We start from the raw sequence: 17,803 nt of genomic DNA, 5'->3' as shown, positions 1-17,803 counted from the left end.
AAAGGGCTTAAGGTAGGACAACACAACTACGAAGAATCGGCAGATACAACTAACTGCCAACACTGTCATTAGGAGCGCCGGACAATATTTACAACCGCAGCTACTTTCACTGGGATTCAAACCCATGTTTCTGAAACACTGATTTATTTTGCCCCTATGTTTTTTTTTTCTCCCAACTTAGCGCAGGTTCGAACTCCGACCGTAACTTCCCTAATTTTCAACCCAATCACATTTTACCAGCCGCTTGAACGCCTTTATTTTTATCACCGCAACTAAATCATAATATCAGCATTTTATGCATAGAGCTATAGTCTGTCTTACATTTAGTTTTCATTACAGAGTAAATGAGACCACTGTTGCCAGATGTATACTACCCGGCTTGTTAAACATTAAAAAGCTTATTTTTCATACCATCGTTTATAATAAATTATACTTTTTCAAAATTTATTTTTTGTTTATTTTTCTAAGACCATAAAACAGTGTATATTGAAAGAATTATTACAGCTGTAGTCATTCCTAAAGGAGGGAGAGAAAAAAAACAGAATTCAATGCTAAGCAACAATTATTATTTCACTGTAGTATCTATTTGTACATGTATTTGCAGGATTATCATTCATAATTTTATTTTACAAAATAAAATGTTTCGGATACATAAAAAAAAATTCATTATGTTACAAAGTTATGTCCAGAACGTTTGTGCTCCATGACTTACATCTGGCAACGGAGCACACCGAAACAAGGACAGAGCTAGTGGCAGGAATTGTGCATTGGAAAATAAGAGTGAATGGCCATTGAAACGCTATCTGCATGGAACAGTCCCCGCACCCGTCTGCCAGTCTGGCTGCTATACGGCATGTGTCTGAATTCGACAGACGAACTTTTGGCCGCAGGTTCATCGCCACAAAATAAGTTGCAAACGTGCATACGACATATGGTCTTAAGTGACTAACCAAGGCTCGTACACCTCTTTGAAGTTGTAGCTAAACAATATTTTTTTATTGTAAATTAGTTGAAGTACCCGGCGTTGCCAGTGTGCGACCCATCATCTTTACGTTGGACTCCGCAGTTTGGAGGTCTCGGGTTCGATTCCCATTGCGACCACTGATGTCCGCGGTGCCCTCGAACCACTCTAAGTGAATTTTGAGACGCTTCCTTAATGTGGGCAATGACTGAGATACTCTTAAGGCCAGGATTTACAAACAGCGCACGGGGTGCGACCGATGCAGCACACAACCAAATCATGACAACCGCATTAGTTTATAAAGCACGATCGTCGCAATAACAAATTGTACGGCTAGAAATTTTAAGACATTAGAAAATAAATTTCTGTAATTGTTGCTTATTGCGTATCTAGATGTATATAATTACCCAAAAAAAATTATTTAATTTTGAAAATACGTACATAACTTTGAGGAACATAGTTCCTGGAAGCAATTGTTCTGTGTAACAAGCCCAAATGTATTTGAACGTAAAAACATATTAAAATAAAGTAAGTGGTTAAACGTGTTTGTGATTTAAAACTGTACAATCACCAAAAAATATATATATATATGTTGAAAATATACATTATAAGGCTTTGATACAAACTGGATACCGATAAGGAATATTGTTCCCGGGAGGAATCGTTCTCTGAAATGTATCCAATTGCATTTTAACGTAAAATATTAAAATTACGTAAGCATTTAAATGTGTTTGTGGTGCAAAACTGTACCATAGCCAAAATTTATATTTTTTTATTTTGAAATTATAAATAATAAAACTTTGATATGAACTGGAGACGCTATACAAGCTCGGATTCAGAATAATGGTCATGGGAGGGCCAAATCGAATTTTTAAATACATTTTTAGTGTATATAGAATAGGAATTTAAATAATCCATCAGTGAGAGTTATATTTCTATTTTAAAAACGCGTGTTCTAAACGTTTCCGCTTTTTACCAACAGGTTTTGCCACATGATGTGTTGATGTACACATAAATAAATTTATTTTTATTTTGGATGTTCTTTTTCGACTGCAAAGGATGGCTTATTTTTAGATCTCTTTAAGACTTAAAGTTATAAAATCCAATAAGGTTGAACCGTCTAGAATCAATGATGGCAAAATTTATAATGTTGGCCGGGGTGAAGTTAAAGGTCTAAGGTCACGGGAGTTACTGATGGTGGCCGGAGTCAAGGTCAAATATCAGTGTTAATGTCTGTTTAATTTTTCTTTTCTCTCTGAAGCACTATTATAGTGATTACCTTACATACATTTAAATAAAATATATCAATTTTATCCCAATATAAGGTATTATTACGTTTACATTTTACATTTAATGCGTTCACATCTTTCGAATAAAGCAAGTTTATTTATAAATTTTTTTTGTTATGTAAGAAAACCACTTGAGACAAAATAGTATTCACATGTGTGCTGTAAGGTAACTGCGTCATATGTTTAACTCTATACCAGCATCAATCAGAAGAAATATATATATATAAGATAGAGAGTAAAAAATGTGTTAGTGAGAGTTTAAAATGTGAGCGAGCCTTTCAGTATTCGCCAGTGATATGTGAACATCTAACCTCAGTAACGAGCAAATTCATGTGTTCTTGTGTTGTTCATTTTGCAAATAATCCTATATAATACGAGACACGGACAGGAAATTATAAGACGAATTTTCAAATAATGCCGAGAGTGATAAATATACTGATCAAAAATAATAATTTTAAATATTATATTTTTAAAAAACATTTTCAAACGAACTAAAAATAATAAAATAAATTTTCCTCGCCCCGTAAAGATTTTAGCAATGACCCTAAAAAATGTAATAGATAAAACTGTGCATACCTTTATTCGGAGGTCAATTGTGGCCAAACGGCTAGACAAAAAAAATAAAAAAACGGACTGTACCTACGTATCGGATTTGACTATATCTCTTTTCTTGACCTTTGGTCGAATATTATTTGGTTAAACATCAGAGAAGGGTTTTTGGCGAAATTTTGACAATTTTTCACGCATCCTTATATATTTACACACTCAACCGAGAGCTTTAGTCTTCAAACTTGGCAGGCCTATTAAATTTGCATAGTTTAATCCTTAAAGTCCTATAATTTTGTACACATTTATATTTAAAAACCCATATGGCAGTTCGGGGGTGAAGTCTCCAACGACGGCCAAAACCCTTGAGTGGAATTTTTGGGGGCGAAACCCCTAGCGGGAGTGAAATCCCAAATGGGAAGGGGACAAAAACTTCTAATTAGTGAGCCTTTTGGTTGTTCTGACGTGTTTAAATTTGGACACATATCCCATAATGGTAAGAAATTTTGGGGGTGAAGTCCCCAATAAGTTGGGGTTTTGTGGGTGAAGCTCCCAATAGGCAAAGCGAGTGTAAAATATAACACACACAAAATAATATGTATGTGTGTGTGTATATATATATACACACACACAATTATTATAGACTACACAATTCCTTCTCCGCTACTGTTCCACAGTGCAAGAGAGTTACGTAAAAACACTCTTTGTTACCCCCTCTGTTTTTTTTTCCAGGAAGGTCAGCAGAAAAAAAATGCGTGTCGCTAATTTGATAGCATGCAACGAAGCCCAGGTAATCACAGACAAGAACGGCTGCCAACAACATAATGTGGGTTTCGAGATATGCTAACCATTCAGCGAGCAGCGAGATGATGATGTGTGTTTGGGAAGGAGGGGGGGGGGGGATCACGCGAATCACACCGAGCACGAAATCTCTGTGAAGTCGGTTCTACACGAGCATATTTTAACATGACTCTTATTTATCAAGCTTGATAACATTTTCGCGGCCGATGTAAAACGTTTAATTTTTCCCTGAACATCATCGCGTTTGGGAGTCGGAAATTAATGCTTACAGTAGAATTTAATTGAAGAGCAAAAAAAAAATTGTTCTCACTGTGAACAGGTTATCATTTTTTTAAAAATTATTTAATATTTTTGGACCTAACATATCGCCGAAAGCGAACCCATGAGATATTCTGGATACATAACAAAAGACATAGGCCAACATAGAGCAGGGATATTGGGGAAGAAATAGGCCATGATGTTTTGTAAGAATCCATCTCAGAATTTGCCTCGAGTGATTTCGGTAAATCATTGAAAAATGAAATCCGGAAGAGAGTACCGGTTATGAAATAACACGAGATATAGACTTATTTAGGATTTTCTTATGTCTCCTTCGACTTATGTTTCTGAGAGCCAGAAAATTCTTTAGTAGAACATGGTATCCCTTTATTAAAGGCTATTCTCGAGTGCACCCCAATATATGGCGTTTTCTATGCTTGCCTCAACCATCTTTGGTGTCTCATGGTCTAGCTTGAAAACGGAGTTCAAATGTAGGCCAGTTATCGCGAGATTCCTATACAAAAGTACGATGCATTTGATAGGTTTGCACTTAGTGGAATTCGTAGGCTTAAGTTTAATTCGATTATATAATTTTAAAAAATCTTAATTGATTTTTTAATAGCTGTGAGCAAAGAGTCTGCGTCACATTTTAAAATAAACTGTGTAAGTTAGTACAAGTTCAAAATTTCAGTATACTATTTAACGTTCGCAGGAACTATAGTATCAGCAACTGTGGTTATCTAGTATTTAGCGGTTTGTAAATAAATGCCTTTAAACGTCAAAACATCACATCTTACTGTTTTGCAAACACAAATTTTCAATTCCCATGAGTAAATATAAAACTGATTACGAAATAAATAAAAATAATTTTAGTTGTTTGACGAAAGCTTGTGAAGTTTACTTTTTCTGAGTACGCAAACAGTTTTAAGCCGTTCACGTTAAAAAGATTTCGGCAGACCCTCCTTCAAGTATTCGCTGGATCCGCTCCTGACATGAAAAGAGCATTCTGGATAGCGAGTTCAGTGTCTTATCACTACGTAACGTCGCCTTATCATTTCCGACTGGAATAACTCGCACATAAACTGCAATGACATGCAGGGACAGACACTATTGCTGACGATTTCACTCACGCGAACGCCATGTTTTAAAATCGACGTGCTCGATATCGCAAAGCGACTGCTCTCTGTCAATGTGCGATTATTGCGAACACAGATCCCAAGTGTGTAATTTATTGTGCCAGCATTTGTCATTTGTTCTGTGTTTTCAATTTTTCGTTTGTTAACTCAAACGATAAAACCACACCGGGTTTTATAACTTGTAACGAGGATATTAAACTTCCGAGTGCGGTACCATACGTAACGTTACACATTGGTAGGTGCATTATTTAATAATAACGTGTTGCAACCCGGAAGATACCAAGATAACAAACGTCCTGCACTATTGCGACACCATTGATTACATGCAATTTCATTCGTATAATTAGGTGTCATTAAAACCTAATCAAATTTTTATCATTCGGATAAAATTGGTGATCGTCACCACAGACAACAGAGGCTTCAAAGTAAAAAAAAATAAAGTTATAAATAATATATAATTATTTTTAGAAACACGTATCAAATTAATTTTTTTAAACATTACAAGTAAAACATCATAAAGTTTTGAACAGATTTATATAGAAAATGGACAGTCAATACAGTGTTTCAAATTCTTCCATAAACACGGGGATTAAAGTACTCGCTTTATCAAGCAAATTATCAGTTTCATGCACGCTTCATTGGCAACATTTAAACTGTTCTTTTTGTAGTGTCACATATAAATATTTTGGTGTCCAGTTTTAGAAGAATTTTTTTTCTTTCAGTAATACAAAATTTTACTGTGGCAACAACTTGGTTGCTTTCCCAGTTGTGTTACTATAGTTGTATAATGGCAAGTGCAATCACTTTTTGACATGAATTTCCGACAGGAATATAAATAATGTCGGATTGGGTGTCACTTCGGCTGAGGATTCGACACCGTTTGAAACTCGTAAACTATGAAGGTTACAGAGTTAAATTAAATATATCTTAGTAGAGCGGGCTTTGCTCGTGGTCGTTACGTATGACACACCCGGTTAACGTGTGCAGTGATGATGACGTAACGAGCGTTGGTGGGGAAAGTCGGACTGCAGTCAGTGATAGCTGTGACTGCGACAGTAATGGACCGATTTGCGTGGTTAGGACTTTGCGTTGCTTAAGGATGAGCACTGAGTGGTGCTAGTTCAGTATATTGACTATCAAGTTACTAACTTTGGTTTTGGAGCCATTAATAGCATGATGCCTAAGCGTAAACAGGTTATGTTGGAGAAAAGAAAGATAACAAGCGAAGTCTCCCGTGCAGAAGCAGTTAAAAATGCAGAGAAGTGCCGTAGGTATCGAATGAGGCACAAAGTAGCCGAGAGAAACGAGCCAGTGGGGCAAAACCAGTCCCCGAACGAGGCGCGAAATTTGCGCTCGAGAAAGCCTCAGCCGTCCACCTCGCGAGAAGCGACGGGGAATGCAGAGAATAGTTTGCTAATGGACGTGGATATGCTCTCTGATGATTCTGATGTTGATGTGGAGTCAGTTGAGCCAGTGGTTGTGAACGATGGGCCGAGTTGGTCGTGTTTTGGTGTCGCAATTGTTTTTTCTGTGGACACTTGCAAAAATAAAATAATGTTAAGGTTTAACTGAGAATCTAATATCATCAGACGCTGTATTGAATACGATTATATTATCATAATTCTCTCATATAATTTCAACTACTGCGAAATTTGCGGATTAAAACAAGTCATATTTAGAACGTAAAATTCTGTCAAATAATTATTTCAATTTTATAATCAAATAATCCCTCTCAAACAATGTACAAATTTCAATAATCGAAATTGAAAATGCGGAATTAAATAGTATAGACATTTATAAAGCATAGAAAAGTTATCAAATAATGAAAATTCAATCGTTTATTCCCCAGATATATTGATCTCATCTCGACAACAATCCAATAAAATATTAAAAAGTAACTAAATAGTATTTTTTTTTGTACCAACCTCATGTTATGCACATTGTTGTTTTGCCAAGTATGTTATGCGGATTTGTAACATTATGACAATTAATTCTATGCTACATAAGGGAGCCTCAATACATAGATGTAAGAAAATGATATTAATTTTACCTGTTTATTTTACTTGTTATCTTAAATATTATTGTATTTTATTTATTGCAAATTGATAACTTATGAATAATGCCTGTAATAACTAAAGTAACATTCAAAAGGTGTCACAGAAGTCTCGAAGTGTATGGTGAATATTTTTATTTATTTATATCAATAATACGAATTGTATGTTTATTGTTAGACGCCGTAACAATTTATATAATACAATGTTATTTATTCATCTACCATTTATAGTTTCTGAATTTATTGTAGCCTCTGCAAAGTACATGTTTTTGGTATCACAATTTTTCTGGCGTGGCAGCTTGACTTTCAAGTAAGACGTTCACCGAATTCACTTCAAAAATTAAATTAATTTCATACACAACTTTCCCGTACAGTGCGATGAAAATTCATGGAACAAAACCCTGGTGGCTGTAGTCCAAATATAGCCTACCCATAATTTTTTTAAAAGAGGAAAATATTTATTACTTAATTTTATTAAAATTTTGATGTTTAAACGTCTTATCTCTCGGTATACGGCATTTAGTAGGGAATAGACCCGTATATAGTAACTTTCGTAAATATTAGTGTTTATACCAAACGTATTGGTGTGACAAATGAAACTTTATGGTAGTGAAACTACGCCGGAATATATGTGGTAAACTAAAATAGTCATAGTAAAAATTAATCTTAAGTTTCAAAATACGCAAGAAAACTGGCATTACAATGATAATAATACATTATCTCTCTCCTACTAAATGCCCAAGAGGATTAGTAGCGCGGCAATAGAGCGCGCGCTTGCTATCCTCAAGGGGCGTTAGTTCGAAATATTTTTTTTAAACTTTTTTAATAATATTATAATATAATATAATATAATAATGTTCAATCAGCTCGATAAGGTTAGGGTTTGTTTGTCGGAAGTATTCACAGACTGATTTTTTTTTCCAGGGGCCCCCTGATTTAGGGGGCCCAACCAAAAATCATTTAATAAATAAAAACAAGGAACACAATAAAAACAAAGGAACATGAACACTGTACAAGGCCCACCAGGGGAGAGAAGGTGACAAAGGTGTGATGGTGCATACGAAGCTCCTCCGACGATACCGTCCCTGGCAGCTTAGCTACTTGTTTGTCAGCGTGAAAGCGTCCGAGGCGGAGTCTAGGCAGTCAGACCGTACGTTGGTAGGGGCCGCTGATGCCTGCAGCCCCGAGACTTTTGGGCAGCCTTATTTTCACAGACGAGAGAGCCAAACGCCAGATCGTGCATCTTCGTTTTTTTTTTTTTTTTTGTTCATTGTAAATAAATATGGCGGTGTTGATAAAAGGATACTAATGGTCAATTAGGTTAGGTTAGCTACATTATAAATACTTTAAAACATCGTGGACGGTTGATTTGGTTAGGATAGCTTCATTAAAGATACGGAAAAAAAGCATGAACTTCGGGGAACTTATGGGTTTTGGCTCTCTCGTCTGGGAAAAGAAGGCTGCCAGAGACTTTTTCAGTCGTTTAAGAAAAAACAAACATACAAAAATATACTTAGTTTTATGTGTTTTACGATGTTTCAGATTAATATTTCAGGTATGTCATAGAAGTATAACTTCTAACGTGTGTGGAAATTTTATAGTATTAACTGTTTAATGAATTTAAACAAGTTCAACAGTATTTTAATAAATATTCCGTGTCAAAAATGAGGCCCAAAGCCGGGGTTTAGGATTTTTAAAAGTATTTTTCACTTTTATCGTAGCCGTTTATAATAGTTTAAAATTCCCGTGGTTTTTTTTTTGTGCTGCTATATTTGCGAGATGGTGGCACGTAGCATTTACGATTCAGGCAGCGAATTCTAGCGGCGGGAGCAGAAAGTATTCGTGTGACTCGCATCTAAAGCTGGGTTTACGATTGATTTCCTTAAGAAATATAACTTAACATCGAGCACACGATTAAGTCAAAACTACATTTTCCAGTTTATGATTGACATAGAAGTCGTTAATTCTAACCAATCACAGCACAAAACACATGGTCGGCCATTGTTCGAAACGGAGAAGCAGGTTTGAAATAGGTTATTGACAAATGGGATATCCATTTTTCGAAATGGATGATGATTACAAATGACAAATATACGAATTCTAACCCAAAATACTGCCTCGCTTGGTCCAATAATAATACATAAACTTCCGGTTGAAAGGTTCCAGTTTGTTGTGATTGGTCGCTTCCCTTAAGTCTTAACGAAAAATATAAAATATAACCATTTCTGTTAAGTCTTAAGTCATCATATGGTTCGCACACGACCCGTCAAAATTCACACTTGACAATCATAAACCATTCCACTAGTTTACATAGAGTCATATGGTAAGTACACGACTAAGTCTTAAGTCTTAATTCTTAATTTTCAATCGTAAACCCACCTTAAGACATTTGGTATGTACTTGGAAAGCGAATAGTTATTTATCAGTTGATTTATTACGCTTGTCATTATTTTTAAGAATTCTACTTTAAATTTCGTGTCCGAGTTTCGTATTATAAGCGTGTTCGCAACATGAACATTAGAACACATGAATTTGATCGTTACCGAGGTTAGATGTCTACACATCACTAGCGAGTACTGGAAGATTTGCTCACATTTTTTTTTAATCTCTTACTAATTGTCTCCAAATGTTTTCAATTTTTTTTTCAACGAATTCGTATGAGAGGCCTCTGATTACTCGAGTAATTTGGTGTTCATTAGTCGTTAATGACTAGTAAGGTCAAACAGAAGACAGCGGAAAGTTTCCTTTTGCCTCAAAACGTACACAAGAGTGATGCCCGTCTATAATCATTACGTACGTAAATCTTTGTTGTGAAATACTTTATTTTAAGTTTACTATGCGCTAAATAAATAAAAATTAGGCTTTTCCCATAACCCTTAAAAACTAACACTTCCATGATCTTGGTAAAAAAAAAAAAAACAACCGAATTTTAAGCGGCATACGAATGATATACTAAAAATGAAGAGCTTACGGCAAAGGTAACATTGCGAACGGTTAAATAAAATATGCATATCACACGATTTCCTGATTTCAATATATGCCAGGACTGACATAAAAATATTTTACGTTCCAAACAACTTTCAAATAAGAAATTGTTAGTTTGACAAAACCTTTTATAAAGGACAAAATATGGTTATAATTAGAATTCCCTTAAAATTTTGAGTAAAAACATGAAATCATAGAAGCTAAATAATTTATTATACTGTTATCTTGACGGCGAAAGATAGGAATGTAAAGATGTCATCTTGGTTGTAACAGTTTTTCGGCTATGTACTATAAATTTTCTATCTTTGATTTTCAAAATTTGATTTCATTAATTATTATATACTTATATTTTAGTAAAATGCATGAAGCTTATAAAGACTGGATTCTACAAATAGATTCCCGTGCAAAGTTATTGGCGTTTAATTTTTTTGGGAAAGGGGGGGGGGGGGAAATTGCTACAACTCTATTACAAGAGTGTCAATAGACACCATTTTCAATGTCTCTTGAAATCTCTTAATGTGCGAATTATGTTTTTGAGAGGACAAATTTCAACTACATACGTAAACGAATTGTATTGACATATATATATATATATTATATATAAACTATTATATGTTATAATCGATGTTAAAATATCGATAGGTTTCAAAAAATAAACAGCGGCAGCAAAAAAAAAAAAATTACTTTACAGGCGGGAAGATTAATACATAAACTAATGAGTTCTCATCCGAGATGCTTAATTAAAAAAAGAAATTATAAATATACATAGCGAATTTCATCAATCGATAACGTATGACTACAGTTGCTCCTGAAAATATCAAAGTCCACAATCCAGGGTGACAAGCCGCCCAATGACTCCAAAACACCGACAAGCTCTACATCAGCTACTATATGAACTTACATTCCACATTTTCCCCCGGGTTTGTTTTTTCTCTGTCCGGATCGCTCCGGAGGTTTGTGTGCCACTGAGAGAAAGGTTTGTTTGCCTCACAAAATATTTGTTTATATGTGGCGAAACAAATATATTTTGTTAATTCATACAAATATTTTGTAGTAGGAAAGATTCTTTTGACCCAACAAAATGATTTTGTCAACTCAAATGTATATTTGGTTAGGTGTAACAAATATTATTTTTGTTACTTACCGAGTTTGGTTAAACTAACAAAATATTTCTTTCCACCAAGTAATTTTGTTTCGCCACAAATAAACAAATGTTTGTTTGATTCGAACAAACCTTTTTTCTCTGTGATGTCTGATATACGGAACCCCTGACTCAGTCCATTGTCTCGTCGACTCGTTGCTCGTACAGCCGTGTACAGTTGCAGCTTTCACTTTCCCCTCGGACAGTCGACGGCTAGGGACCCGTGCCGGGACATATCCGGGCAGGAAAGTGCCGCACGCGTCCTGCATCATTCGCTCGCGCCGCGGACCTCGACACGTCGGCGAAATAATAAAAGTATGTCTGGCGTCAAAGTTCATCAATGTTAATTTTACATTTAGGCCGCGATGTGACGATGTGTAGGTGACAGACGTGATGATTGACACTGAAATGGAGTAATTGACTCTTACGTTTCTTTACTCACGTATTATTCACTCCTAATTACTTTATCTTTTTAGATAAAGTCTTAAAATGGCTTGTTCACTTCCTAACAATGCAAATCTATCATCCCTTTTTCCGGATGCCTATATTTTCCTAGCTATTTTGCAGGATATTTTTACGTCTCTTACGCAGGCCATTACATTATTTTTCAACCTTCTTAAATTAAGTCAGTTCAACAATGGATAACGCAAATTACACTCCTTTTCGTAATTTTTTCTTAAGATCTTATAATAAATCGTGGACCCTTAATGAAACTTAAATGGCAATGTGGTATTTTCATGGAAATACGCCACTTTTGGTTTGCATTGTCGTTGTCATAGAAAAAACTTATATATATATATATATATATATATATACACGTAGAACAAACCAAAAAAAAACTCTTTTGTTACACGTGTGGAACTCACAGAATTCTGACAGAAATGAAAAAATATATATATTGCCTGGCTCTCTCGTCTGTGAAAAAAAAGGCTTCCCCCGTGAGTCAGCGATGAGCGTAATGCCAGCTTACTAGGGTATTTCAAAACTTGCGATTACTTTTTTTTACTTGGAATGTTTTAATTTACCAAATATATTACAGGGTAGTTTCACTACATTGAAGTATTTCATTTGGCACACCAATGCGTGTGGTATGTTCCCTGATGTTTACGGAAGTGATCGTGTGCGCCATTAATTTGCTGCACGTGGGTCCGCCATCTTTGTGTCACACTTCGGTCCATCGCCTTCCTTGCCTTTCCACGACATTACTCCCACCAAATGCCGTATGCCGAGAGCTAAGGTGTTTTACACATACGTAAACAAAAGGGGGTGTGGCTGTGTCATGGACACGGCCGTGTGTTGTACATGAATACGTGTACGCAACAGGTAATATTTTCTATTCAAAATATAAAATGCGCTATTTTATGTATTTTATAATCATGTTTGAACACTAATAAGTCATAATCCACTTGCATAATTTCAACCGCCCCAGCTGCAGATGTACTGACACCGTCGTTGATCCGCTCGGCCGCATTCATTCTTTTACGTTCCCGGCACTGCTTCACTCGGTCATATGGTGTTTTATTGGTATCATTCGATTGCTTTTGGGAAGCCCTTTCCAAACGTATACGATCTATGTATTTGGATTTAGCTTTTTTACTCTTATAGGCCGACATTATATATTTTTGATTAAATATTTTTATTTTATTTTTACACCATATATATTCACTGTAACTATTTTACACTAATGTTTTATAAATGCAATCGATAGATTTTAACAAGAGCTCACGATTGAAACTCAAACTAACGTCGTAGCTTCTCCGAGTCAAAAGTTATACTAAGTGGAAATCCCTAAACGCAGTAAAATGACCTCAAAATGGCGGGGTTTTCCCCTCCACCGCGCGCGTTGCGTCACAGTCCTCACTTAGCGTAACGAATTCTTCAGCCATCCAGTGGTGTAATTAAATTTTGCTTAGAGATGATAGATATGTAGCTGCAACACCAAACTGTATTCCCCCGATTTTGTTATCATTCGTTTTCTTGAATTGCCTCCCACTATGGAAGCAATTTTAAAGACGGATTCACGCAAAAAAAAATATAATAATCCGGAGATGCAGGAAACCCGAAGGCCAGTGAATCTCTTCTCTTCGTGTGTGATTGAGCTCGTACCGCGAGGTGTATTATTAGCTTGTTGGGGGGGGGGGGGGGGGGAGGGGGGTAAGGGTAAGGCGAGAGCGCGGTTAGTATGGTTCGACGAGGGAGAGTGGGTGGGGATGGATTGGGTGGGCCGGGGGAGGGGGGGGGGGGGAGGAGGGCAAGGTAAAGCTTTTCCTGGTCGCCGCAATCGCAGGCCGGCGACAGTAACAGAAGAGCCATTGGCCGAAGAGCAGCCAGTCCGAGAGTAGCGCGCCCATCTCGTCCCAACATGGTTGTGCCGCTGCCTACTCACTTTGCCGCCAGCTTCGCAGGTCTGTCATAAAAAAAAAATAACATTTAAATGAAATTAGTATGTATGCATGTATGCATGACGTCGATAAACTCCGACACAGTTTGACTGATCGCCATGACAGTTGGCGCATAGAGCCAAGTGTTCCTTCACGGAGAAAATTTTCATGCTTTACAATTATTTTTTTTTTTTTGGTAACTGGCCGCTAGACGGCGCTGCAGCGCATCAACTTCCAAACCTTTCAACCGATCGCAATTGGTGAACAGAAAAAATCATAGGTCATATACATACAAACAGCAATTGTATGTCATTCCTCTATGCACATCACAATTTTGTGATTTTGCTTTAACTCGCGGACAATATACCACCCCTATGTTCAGCCCGGGCAACGCCGGGTACGGCAGCTAGTATAATATCAACTCTATGAGTTTTATTAAAAAAAAACTTTAATTTTAAATAAAAGAAAAACTAAGTGTTTAGTTATGGGTCGTACTATTTTTTTGAATGCAACGTTTAATAACAAATTAATAATCTTACTCATGATTAGCACTTTTATACACATATGATTATGTCTAGAGATTAAAAAAAAAATTCCATCGTGAGTGAGAAAATCTTCCGGTATTTTTTATACAATCACTTGAATACGTATGGGTATATTTTTATTTTTAATATGCAAAAAAAATATTCTATTTGAACCATCGATTAATATTTTTATTAAGTCAAGCTCTCTTTTTCTATATCTAAATATAACTCAAACTATCGATTTCACGCGCGATTTTCGGTTAGTTCGAAAAATGACAATCTGAAAACAAAACCGTAGTAGATAAATCCACGCAGTTCTATACGAAAACACGTCAATGACGTGTATGGCCACACGCAAAATCGAATTTTGTTTAGTTTGCAAGAAATTGTGGGTGAGCTCTATACTTGGTCCCTGCTGAGACGATATATTGTGCGTTTCGCGCCCAGAACACATTCAACCACGCACGCACCCTGTCAAACACACGTTAAGGGGAGGAACTGAAGTTGAACGAATGAATGACGTGAATCAGGGTTTAAAGTCTCGGCCGACCACGAGGTCGCTGGAGAACGGGTTAATCATGGGAAAAAAAAATTATATACTTTGACAAAAGATTTCCTTTGGAAACCAGCTGTAAAGAAATAGTTTGTAATACTACAAGAAATATATGTCATTTTCTACAAAAAATTGGCTATGGTTATTTTTGCTCATATGAAATAAGTAAGTTTTTTCGAGATAATACTATTTTTTTTTACTAAAATTGGTCCCTTTTTAAAATTTTAATTGATGTTTCATTCAACATATATATACATACATATATTTAACTATGGAAAATATAATCGAATATTAAATAATTGGATTTAATTTTGTTTTATTATGGTTATTAAGTTAATACTGGACAAAACACATAGCATAAATGCCCGGGTAAGAATCCGAACCCAGTGTTACTGCGAGCACTATTTTGTAGCGATACAGTAGTTGTTTTCATGTAAACGTACAAATTTACAACTATTGCAATTCGATATGAATATTTATGTTCAATTTACCAAAAATAAATAAATAAACTACTGAGTGCGCGAAGCGACGTGGTGGATCAGCTACGAAATGCACTATGGGGTGTCGGGAGTAGTTCTATATAAAACCCAACGTCCACCCGTTTGCCGCTCTGGACTTGAGAGGAGGTTTCAAGTTTTCAGCTGGTGTTTCCGAGACAAGATTGTCCCTCAGTTCTCTCCCGGCGGTACATGGCAGCATCTGACATTCAAGGTTCAAGGCGAGGCATTACAACACAGCGTTGTAGCCTTGGAGCTCTGCAAGACTCGCGCATTGAATAACTGTACTATCTTTTTTTTTTCCTTCCTTCCTTCCAATGAACATCGCACGACCAGAAAATGTTCATGTAAGACCTTTGTTCTCAAGCACAACAGACGTTTACTGACTGACCATTCGCTTTGACTCCAGGTTCTGTTATATATGATTAGCTGCTTGCAATTAAGTTCCCGAGAACAGTGATTATTTAATCCTATATTCCTGAGAAAAACATGATCGTGAGATCGTTTTTTTCCCTTCCTTTGTGCGAATGTGAGTGTGTCTCCCTATTAACTTTGCGACAGGTTATGCCGGTGTCACATAACGTTTGTTGGCTGAACATTCTTCCGACCGCTTTTTCTCACACTGCACGATGCAGGCATCTCTGGAATGAGCTAAGTAAAATTTATCAATATCGAACATCCAAACAATTGATTTAGAAGGAAATTACCGAGTAGAAACCGACAAACACTATGGTCCAACAGCATAGTGACACTGGCCCCCAAATCCTGGCAAGGTCACACACAGGGTTTGCAGAGCTTCTGAAGAAACATGACCTGAAAATTGCTCAAGGTATCAGCGTGGGGTCTGTATGCGAAAAAAAAATACACTTAGGGTGAATAAGTGGTTCTGTTTCCGTTTTTTTCTTTTTTAAATATTTTCTTAGGTATGGTAATTGCAAAAAAAAAAAACGCCTGTTTTAATAGCTTCACCTGTATGTATGACTGGACTATGTAATAAAATCTTTCCAGTCAACCCACTTTTCGACGTCCGAATGTGTTGAAATTTTGCATACATAAAAAGAACCACTGAAAATACAATATTTTGATAACTTAAGTCCTTAGTGTTAAGGGGGAGTGGGTAAAGGGGTCAGAGGGTCTAAAAACCACTAATTTCGAGTTATGGGTAATAGGGTAATAACCAGGATTTTACTGTATCCATTAGGTCGGGGTATGGTGGGAATTTGCTCCGGGGTCGACCGTTACCCTGTGGTGGGGGGAGGGGGAGGGGGTTAAAAACCCAAAATTTCGAAAAATTTAAAACTCAATGCTTTTTTCGATTGGGAGTGTTTCCGTTCCAAAAGGTCGGGTCTCGGTGGAAAATGTGCCCGGGTAAGGAGGGAGTCGTAATGCCCCTAAATTTCGAAAATTTTAAAAGTATATTCTTTTCTATTTAGAGTTTACCAAGGTCGTTTTATGGTAGAAAATATGGCTGGGCTTAGTCTTTTTTCCCCTCGGTAAGGAGGGGGGGGGGGGGGGGAGAAGCTAAAATTTCAAAATTTTCAAAAATATATTCTTTTTGATTTAGAGTGTTTCTGAGGTCGGGTTATGGTGGAAAATGTGCCCGGGTGTCTTTAATGAAAATATGGGTACTATATCTGAAATTATCTGGCCACTCTTCCGGCGTGATGAAGTATAATATACGGACATTACATCAGTCAGTATTGATTTCGGCACAATGGTGTACATATAATTAAACCAACCAATAGCCATTCAGTTTTCAGCGAAATACAGCTATGGTACTGCTGAAAGGCGAATGTTGTAATTAATACTGAGTTTGAGCAACTACCGTGCCTAAATGCACGGCTGCACTGTAGATTATGCAGTTGTTTATTTGGGATAGCTTCTCTTTGCTGCCAGATAGGCTTATGTAGCTCTTAGTTGCGTAAAGTCACTGGATGGTATGCAAGTAGAGCTTGATTGCTCTAAGATAACAAAAAAAGTTCCATGTAATGTTGACGCATTAGCTGAAATTACTAGATTACGTGAACATTAATGAATAATTTTAAGTTCATTGTAACAAATAAATATTTTAATCACTAATATTTAGTATTTTTCATTTGTTTCAATGACTCATATTTAACATATTTTATATTTTGAGACTAAAAAGTATAAAATAAACTTATATTAAAAAAACTAAAAAAAAAACGGTTTTACCATTGAATTAACTAAAAACTAAAAATAAAATTTAAATTTACGTTTTTTGTCCAAAATCCAAATAATCAACTCAATTCTGTATAACTAAAATCGTAGGGTAGGCCACTATATTCTTTCATTTTCGTAATGATTATATCCAAAAATTAGGGATATAAAATCTATTACAAAACATATTGTTATTATTATTACTAATAGAAAATTTAAGACAAATTATATAATGTACCCCACGATTTTAGTTATACATTATTTGGCTGTTGGACAAAGAAATCAAATAATTTTTTTTTTAAATTTTTATTTCATTCAACGATAAAAAAAATTATTTTTTTTATCTATAAGTTTATTAGACTAATTTTTAGGCATGAATAAACTGGGAAGGTTATGATTTAATTCTAATGAACTTGCTATATGTGATCTAAGAATGTTTATCATATATATGATAATCTTTATCAAATAATTATAATAAATATTATTGTTCTTACTATAGA

At 35.8% G+C, this 17,803-nt stretch overlaps 1 protein-coding gene across 1 annotated transcript in view; it reads left to right on the top strand.

The window, feature by feature from the left end:
* The first annotated feature begins 13,455 nt into the window (after positions 1–13,455).
* Positions 13,456–17,803, top strand: part of LOC134534898 (aquaporin-4-like) — a 64,650-nt gene continuing 60,302 nt past the window's right edge. Inside the window, exon 1 of the mRNA XM_063373579.1 lies at positions 13,456–13,575. Within this exon, the coding sequence (XP_063229649.1) occupies positions 13,533–13,575 (43 nt within the window). The 5' untranslated portion in view covers positions 13,456–13,532. The remainder of the gene's footprint in view (positions 13,576–17,803) is intronic.

The sequence above is a fragment of the Bacillus rossius genome, chromosome 8, assembly GCF_032445375.1.
Source record: "Bacillus rossius redtenbacheri isolate Brsri chromosome 8, Brsri_v3, whole genome shotgun sequence".
Taxonomy (NCBI): Eukaryota; Metazoa; Arthropoda; class Insecta; order Phasmatodea; family Bacillidae; genus Bacillus; species Bacillus rossius.
Note: the sequence above shows the minus strand (reverse complement) of the source record. Positions and strands in the feature narration are given on the sequence as shown.